Source organism: Cryptomeria japonica, chromosome 7, assembly GCF_030272615.1.
Source record: "Cryptomeria japonica chromosome 7, Sugi_1.0, whole genome shotgun sequence".
Lineage (NCBI taxonomy): Eukaryota > Viridiplantae > Streptophyta > Pinopsida > Cupressales > Cupressaceae > Cryptomeria > Cryptomeria japonica.
In genome coordinates, this window is record NC_081411.1 from 176,860,299 (window position 1) to 176,869,264 (window position 8,966).

The following is an 8,966-nucleotide window of genomic DNA, read 5'->3' on the forward strand; positions in this document are numbered from 1 at the left end:
TAGCAATTTCTTCACATCAATCAGGAAAACCTCAACCACTCCTTGATTACTGTTTTATCGAGCTCAGTAACTCATCACGCACTTTACATTAGATGCAATACACTTTTCTCCTTCCCAAGACAAACAAACATGCCAAAACAATTTGAAGTTTTCTTCATACAATGATCTTACGTGTCACCATCATTACTACTCAAATCATAAACCAACATAACCAATTCAACAACCTTAATCGGTTAGGGTTTATAGGGTTTACCGGTTACCTAACATAGAAAGGGTTTAACCTTATACACTGGTTTACCGATTCAACTTACAAACTTACATACTAGTTTACAACATCTTTTACAAAGTTCATCCTATCGGTTATAAGACAATATCAATATTAACAACAATATCAGCAATATCATTAATATCAGTACCGATTCAATTGACATCAATGACAACATAACATACAAATACCAACAAGCATCTTCCTCAAGCAATTAAGCTTCTGCAGAGAGGACCAAAGCTCTAATACCAATTGTTAGATTGTTCAAATACCCAAAAGACAACTGAGAAGGGGGGTGAATTAGTTGTCACAGATTACTAGAACATTTAGCAATTAAAACTTTAATATGGGAACCCAAAACATTAATACCGGAACACTTAAAATAAATACTAGAATAGTAGTTAAACCAATTAAGCATAAACAATAATCATAGAATAAATACCATCCACATGACACCAAGATTTGTATGTGGAAAGCCCGGTAAAGGGAAAAACCATGGTGGGAAGCCTACCCACAGTCAGATAATACTTCTACAGTAAGTATGTGATTATAATTGAGGGGCCTGCACTTGCAAGCCAACAGCCTAGAGAACACTGCTCATCATAGAAGGAGCCTCACTGATTACATAGAAATCCAAACTACAATCCAAAGAAGTGATTGAACTGCAAAGATAGCATCTCCTATGCCTGAGTACAATTTTGGTTAAGATCAATACTGGAGGACTAAATCCTCTTACATAAACCCAATTCAATCTCCAATGATCGACCAAATCCTTTACTTGGATGATATTACATTATCCACACATTACATCCCTTGACCATAACCATGATGATCTACAATGAGATCTTACGTCATATATATACAAACCCTCGACCATAAACAACCAAGTCGGCTACCAGATAATAAACCAATTATATAATTACAAAACATGTTGGCCTTAGACCAAATAAATAATATCCAACATATAAGACATTCGGAAAACACATCGAGAGGTTCAATTCACATGTTACATTAAATTGGTCCATAACCTAGATCAACCGAGACCCAATATAGGTCCAAGCGCTAAAGAAATGATCTCCAACAACCAAGTCTCAAACACGATCACTATCAGCATCTTGAAACTCCACTAGAAGCTACACCAACATCACTTATGCATATCATCAAAGATCTTCATCAAAAGATTTGCCGATGAAACCCTTGTCGATACCACAAGCCAAGCTTCCAAGCAAATAGGATAGCATTTGATCACCAAACCAAAACCAACTTACTGAATATGAACATGAATATCATGAATAAGCCAATTTCATAACCAAATCATACCGGAGCATACCGGATCATGCCGGATCCAAACCAACCAGAAAGCATACAACCTACCGAGGCCAGAAGAGTGCCAGTAAAGTATCCAAACAACTAGTGTTGACATCAATGACAAAACATCAGTGCGACACATAATCGATTCCTCCAAATGGCCAACAACTTGTGTTTGGGTGAATTGTTCCAAGATGTTTTCCCTTGGCTTCCTTGTGTTGTGTAGTATAGTGCTCAAGTTTGTGACATGGCTTAATTGCCTCATGTTGATTCATTTAATCTCACGATTGTGTCAGACATTAATAGGCCAATATTTTTGTGCAATGAGAACTATGTTTCTAACAAGATCCACCATTAAGAAGAAAAAATCATAATACTTTTAGCTAATCATTATCTTCTTGAAGATAGTAGAAATGACCAAGGCACAACTAAATCTAAAAAGGTCAACTATATTATTTACTATCCTGATAGGTTCACAAGGGAAAATGATTACATAGATAGCTTCATGTATGGTAATTAAAGAGGAATTGCATATGTAGTTAGGGAACTAGCAAGTGCTACGGAGGAACTTCGGTCATGTGTTCGGTCATTACACATGAGAGAGAGAGAGAGAGAGAGAGAGAGAGAGAGAGAGAGAGAGAGAGAGAGAGAGAGAGAGAGAGAGAGAGAGAGAGAGAGAGAGAGAGATTCCACCATCTTGTTTAGAATAAGAAAATATGAGAAGACCAAAGAAGAACTAAAGTCTTAGGTTGGTGAATTAACTTTATACATTGAATACCTCAAGGGATCACAAGAATTCAATACACCAAACCCAAGCCTCCTAGTAGCATAAGAGAAAATGTCTCAAGGAATGGACAAAGGAATACCATTCGGATGATATTCCCTTGTAAAATATAAGGTTAAAAACCTAAAATAATCCAATTAAATGCTCAAAATGATGATTAATTGTGAGATCTTGCTAGGTTGCTAGGTTTAATCCAAACTTGTTGAAACATGTTGCACATATGTACATTGAAACACAAAGTAAATATGATGATATGGAACTGACAAGTGACAAAAATCTACAAATAACTAGAAACAATTAGAAAATGGATGTGGATCTCATCAAGAATGCCAAAGATACATACAAAATGTATGCATACATGAACAACTTAAACAATACATATTATTCTACCTTGCACAATATATGTAGCTATTTAATTAAGCATAAGTATTAGAAAACATTAATAAAAATATAATTTTCTCACCAATACTAAACCTTGTTGCACTAAGTAATGGTGGTCGTGCTCCAAGATGATATATGAGTACCACTTACTAGTATCATAACATTACATACTTGGAGCATATCTTATTTAAAATATTTAGGTTTATGCTAATTTATAGATTTCTAAATGAGAATAGGATGGATAGGATCGATTTTAAGGATCAATGAATCTCATTGCTTGGAATTGTCATGAGAATGAGAAGAGGACAATTGTTTCCAAATATTTAGTAGATGGAAAGTTGTCCATGATTAAAGGGAAATCAATAGTTGAGGAGTCTCCTAGAAGAAGTGGATGGATGTGATTTGAACAGTGCTTTGGAGTACTTTGAGGGTATAGGCATATCTTGACCCATGTGACACGCACCTAGGCCCATGCCATATGATATGAACAAAGGCTTGTGCCCATATACACCTTTAGAGAATGTGGAATATTTGATTGGATTAATAAGGATTAAGAATGTGCAAGTGGGAGATCAATAAGTTAATTGATTTTAGCTCACTCAATGAAAAGAAGATGAAAAATGAGATTAAAAAAATTATAACTATATATATATATATATATATAAAAATAAAAAAATTTCAAGATGAAGATAAGCAACTTAAATACATATATAATTGAATTTATTTAGAAGAAGGATGATTAATGACTAAGAAGTGGAAATATTATAAATAGCGATGAACAATAATTTTATTAAAAAATAATAACAAAATATTATTTAACTAATAAAATGAAAATTAAATAATTAATTTAATATATAACATTCATATTGTTGCGATGTGATATACAACATTATAGGGAAAAATAGTAGTTTAACAGGCCCTAAAAAGATAAAGATGAAATCTGAACAGTTTAGATTGTAAAATATTGTAATTGATTGAAGCTTTACAGGCGTATTAAACTTGTGGAATTGAGCAAGACTATTGATATCTTTACCAATTGCAATTAACCGAGAATGGCGGTCTGCATGATCTTTAATTACTGTAGTATAGTGATAGGTGCACATGATTCCTTATAAAGGCCTCGTGCTTTCATGTACATAGTGGGTCTACCTCTTAGAATTCTTCTACACGCCTGTCAGATGATTCTGCTTAAAGTGGGTCTACCTCTTAAAAGTCTTCCATTCTCGCACTTTGTTTCCTGTGCCAATACAGGATATCATTTACTCAGTCAGTAAAGGCATATAGTCACTGTCATCTTTAACCAATTAGTATCCGTATAGTATTTAGCTTTATCAAAAGCTCTTTGGTACTCCTTTCGTCATACAATGGGGTTCCTTAACAAGAAGCCTGCTTGAATTTGTTAATCTTTTGTTCTTTCTAACTGACGAAGCTCAATCCAATTCCATGGCCTCTACTTCAGGTTTTAACAGTGGGCGTCAACTGGAGAACGAGAATACAGATGTTTCTGAAGCAACTCCAGTAGCTCGAACCACTCCTGCGACTTACTCACTGGTAAGCATATTGTCATCCTGCTTTGAGTGGTGTTCTCTACTTTTCCCTTCGCGTTCAGATCAATCAAATTCGTTAGCATCTACATCCACCACAATTAGTCAATCACAGAATGAGTTTACAAATGCTTTTCAAGGCATGGCACCATATCCATCTACTTCTGCCACGAAAAAGCTGCCCTACGATATATTTATTAATCATCGTGGCCCAGATGTGAAAAAGACGGTTGCAACCACTCTCTACAATACCCTAAATGGCATGGGCTTAAGGGTTTTTCTTGATTCAGAAGAACTTGAATTGGGGGATTCCTTGCCAAAAGAAATAGAAGAAGCAATGCGTAGTGCTTCACTTCATCTAGCTGTATTTTCCAAGAATTATGCCCAATCCCCTTGGTGTTTAGCAGAGCTTTCATTTATGCTCAAAACTGGCACCCAAATTGTACCTATTTTCTACCATATTCAGCCTGACGATGTCCGATATGCAAATGGGGTCTTCGCTGATGCATTTTCCCGGCACGAAAAGAAGCGTAGGCACACGCCAGAGAAGCTTCAGGAGTGGAAGAGTGCACTCTACAATGTTCCCTATGAAATTGGTCACATCGTTAATACCAAGGAGTGAGTACCAAATATCCTTACCCTTTTCTAATCAATTTCATTCCGAATTCATTCATTTTTTTAATATTTTAATTCTGTATAAATTGAAATCAGTGTTTGGTTTTGCTGCTATTGTATGTGTCTAGTGACGAGGTGGAGCTGCCCAAGAAGATTGTTAATTGTGTTTTGAAAGTAATAAAAAATGTGCCGTTTGTGGTTGCCAAACATCCAATCGGTTTAGATGAAACTCTAAATGACTTTGAAATGACAATTCAATCTGCTGAACACCAACACCCTGTGCATATTGTGGGATTATGGGGTATGGGTGGCTCTGGCAAGACCACTCTTGCAAAACAATCTTATAACAACAAATACAAAACTATGGAAAAGTACAGTTTTCTATTTGATGTTAGAGATGCTGCTCATAAAAGTGCATTGCATACTAAGCAGAAAGAACTATTGGAGTCCGTTGGTCTCAAAGATGCACAAGTGGACAATATAGAAGAGGGGAAGCGCATGATTGGTAACCAGTTGAGATCTGTTAAAGTATTGATAGTGGTGGATGATGTGGATAATGTGGAACAGCTAGATGCACTATTGTCTAATAAGGATAACTTTGGATGGGGTAGTTTGATTCTTGTTACTACACGAGAATTTGAAGTGCTTAGAGCTTGGGGTATTTCAACGGTTTATAAAATGAAACCGTTGGATCCACATCATGCTGAACAACTTTTTTGTTGGCATGCTTTTTTGCAGTCCTCTCCATTTCAAGGGTTTGAGTCTCTGGTTGAAAATTTTCTTAATGTTTGTGATGGATTGCCGTTGTCTCTGAAGGTTTTTGGAGCACAATTGTATGGCAACCTTAACAAAGATTACTGGATGCATCAATTGGATAAGATCTCCAGAATACTGCCCAAAGATATCAAACAAAGGTTAAAAGTCAGTTATGATGCTTTACATGACGAAGAAAAGGAGATATTCTTAGATATCGCCTGTTTCTTCATCGGAGAAGAGAAAACTTTGGTTATTAATGTTTGGGATGGATCAAGGTGGAATGGTCTTCACAGTTGGGAACGACTTCAGAATAAATGTCTTGTCGAACTTGATAACAATGATCACATAAGAATGCATGATCATCTAAGAGATTTAGGAAGAGAAATTGCAAATCAACAACCGCCTTACAGAATTTGGTTTCCATATCAGATTATTAAAGTTCATAATGAAGCACAGGTAAGATTAAAATTTAGTAAATTGTTTCACTAATTGAATTTTATAGCAGCCTTCGTCCTTGCTTTTAGGAATTAATAACTGTTTTTATAAGCTTCTGATTTTTTCTTTCTTAAAATTGATAAGAGGATTCGCATTCGTGGAATAACATCTACAATACCTGGATCTACAAGTGGCTTCAAGGAGTTTCCTCAATGCTCCCTTGGCGGGGAGGTTATAGTTAACACTAGCGGAGGATCTTGTAGCCTTTCACCGTCTTCACTTGGACTAAAAATTTTTCAGGTTAGAGGAAATTATTATAATCAGGTAATTGGCGTTATGTCAAAAGAGCTACTGTGGCTTCGTTGGTTTAACATAGGGCAGAAAAGTCTTCGTTCATTGAATCTGTTGAAGAATTTGAGGGTTTTAGATCTGCGTGAAAAAGTAACGAGAGATAATCACTTAGAAGAATTGTGGGAGATTGACACTGATGTAAGCATCTTCCTTCAGGCAGTTTTAAAACTTAATTACAATATTTATATAATTGTATGTTCTTTGTCCATCTAATTAACATTTTGCTGCAGGCTCCTGTGCAGTTAAGAGGGTTGGTTATTGATGAATGCTCTAATTTTCAAAGGTTTCCAAACTCAATAGGACGTCTCATTCATTTGAAGAAAATAGTCGTTAAGTTTGCAAAAAGGCTGAAGAGTTTACCAGAAGAATTTTGTCTTCTCCAGTCGCTGGAACATCTGGAATTAACTGCTTGTTCTGAGCTATCATCACTACCCTGTAACTTTGGCAATTTGAAAAGACTGCGGTATCTAAGTTTGAATGTGAACCGGGAATTTGGATTGTTGCCAGATTCTTGTAAGAATCTCATACTCCTACAACATCTTGACCTATGCTACTGTGATAAACTTACCTTACAGTCAGGTATTCTGGAAAACATTACAAAGCTTGAGTATGTGAAACTTTCTGAGTGCAAGCAATTGGAAGTATTGCCTTCTCACATAACAAAACAGGAATCGTTGAGGGAGCTCTACTTAGGTGGTTGCAGTAGCTTAAGGGAGGTGCCTATGGACATTGGTCAACTGAGGAAGTTGCGAGTGTTGGAGATAGGGAGTCAGCTGCTGACAAGCTTACCGACTTCACTCGGAGATTTGTCCTCCTTGACTAATCTTAGGATTGAAAACTGTCCCAAGCTGGAGTGTTTGCCGGACCATGTGGGTAATCTTAATCTTTTAGAGAATTTGGACATAATCTCTACAGGCCTGAAATCCTTACCAAACTCAGTCAGGCAATTGAAAAATCTTAAAAAATTGGTTATATACAGGTGCCCAATCAGCGAATTGAATCTCAAGATGGAGTCATCTACTTCTTCGTTGTGCAACCTTAAATGGATAACGCTCTCTGGCATAAAAGCGTCCAAAATTTCCATCTCTCGAGACTGTTGTCCTGTCATTGAGACTTTTGAGCTTAGAAATATTCACCAGCTAACGGAGATAGAAGTCCTCCCAACAACGGTAAAAGACTTGTGTTTGCAGGGTTGTAAAATTCTGAAAAACATCAACGGTATTGTTGATATGGTGAACATTGAAAAGCTGCGGATAATTAAGTGCCCCGGAGTGGAGGGACTTCCCAGTTTTGCACAATTAGCTTCACTCAAAGAATTTGTTCTTCAAGGCAGCTATGGAGTGAATAAAATACAAGGTTTGGAATATTGTACAACATTGGAGGAGTTGACAGCTGATACCAGGTGGGAGGTGCTGGGTATAGAAAGTTTGGAGCACATGGAAAGATTGAGAAGAGTGGAACTCAGAGCAAACAGGAAATCAGGTGTTGAAATCTGCATTCAAAGCATTAAGGTAATAATAGTTTCCACAATTTTGAATTCTAATTGTTTTTGTTGATTGTGATGCCTTTGAATATTGATGTGCATAGGAATTGCAGAAATTGGCAGGTGAAATTATAGTATGTACCCAAGCGGTCCCTGATGCTGCCTTCCTTGTAAACTCCTTTGCCTTTCCGAGTCACTCTCTCGTTGACTCCTTGGCTAACCAAAAAATTGATTCCAAACCAAAATTGGTGCAGAAGAGATCGCCCAATGGTGATGCCATTATTGTATGTTTTGTTATAAGTTGTAGTACTCCGAAGATCCAATTCCGTATATCTTCTGTCAGTAATGAAATATTTTCAACGGAGGTGGAGGAAGGTAGATGGGTATGGGCAGGTTTCTTCACACAACGTTCCAGGTCTCACAGAACAGAGGAGTACAGGGTAGAGAAATGGGGTTCGGGCGAAGGTGAAGTGGAGAAAGGATTGATTGTGATGGGAGAAGAGCACAGATTGTTGGAGGCTTTTCGTCGTTTATGGATGCTTCTAGCATTTTAGAAGTAATTATTTAAAAATGTACATATCGTCATTATATTTTCCATATTCTTCTTTTGTAGTCCATTTAAATTTTAAGAAAAGTCACCTTACTGTGCTATGTCTTCCAGTTTCATATGTGTTCATATTTATATTTGGTGGTTCTCATATACGATGAAGACCGCTACAAAGAGTTTCGCTGACATTTACTATCCATGTATACTTCTTTCGAGAGTTAGTTTTGCATTACCACTGGTATTTTTAATTCTGCGCACGATGGGACATACTTTACAGCCATTTTTTTAAAGCAGGACGATTGAAATTTTCTGGCTCTGCTGAAAATTGCTTTTTAGGACAACCATTTTTTAGTTGAGGATTATGAGTTTTTAGTCTGGTCCAAATTCAGTGAGATCATTTAAGGGAATCTCTTTTCAATGGCTTTATTATCCAGATCACTGTCGGGGACCTCTGTCACTTAGAGTAGTATTACCTATGTTCAAATCTGTAACCTCAA

At 36.6% G+C, this 8,966-nt stretch overlaps 1 protein-coding gene across 1 annotated transcript; it reads left to right on the forward strand.

The window, feature by feature from the left end:
- The first annotated feature begins 4,058 nt into the window (after positions 1-4,058).
- LOC131057156 (disease resistance protein RUN1) lies at positions 4,059-8,664 on the forward strand. Its single transcript, XM_057991338.2, has 5 exons — positions 4,059-4,900; positions 5,026-6,109; positions 6,233-6,577; positions 6,670-7,950; positions 8,036-8,664. Exons 1-5 carry the CDS (start codon positions 4,182-4,184, stop codon positions 8,474-8,476), a joined length of 3,870 nt encoding a protein of 1,289 aa, XP_057847321.2. The 5' UTR covers positions 4,059-4,181; the 3' UTR covers positions 8,477-8,664.
- Positions 8,665-8,966: the final 302 nt, after the last annotated feature.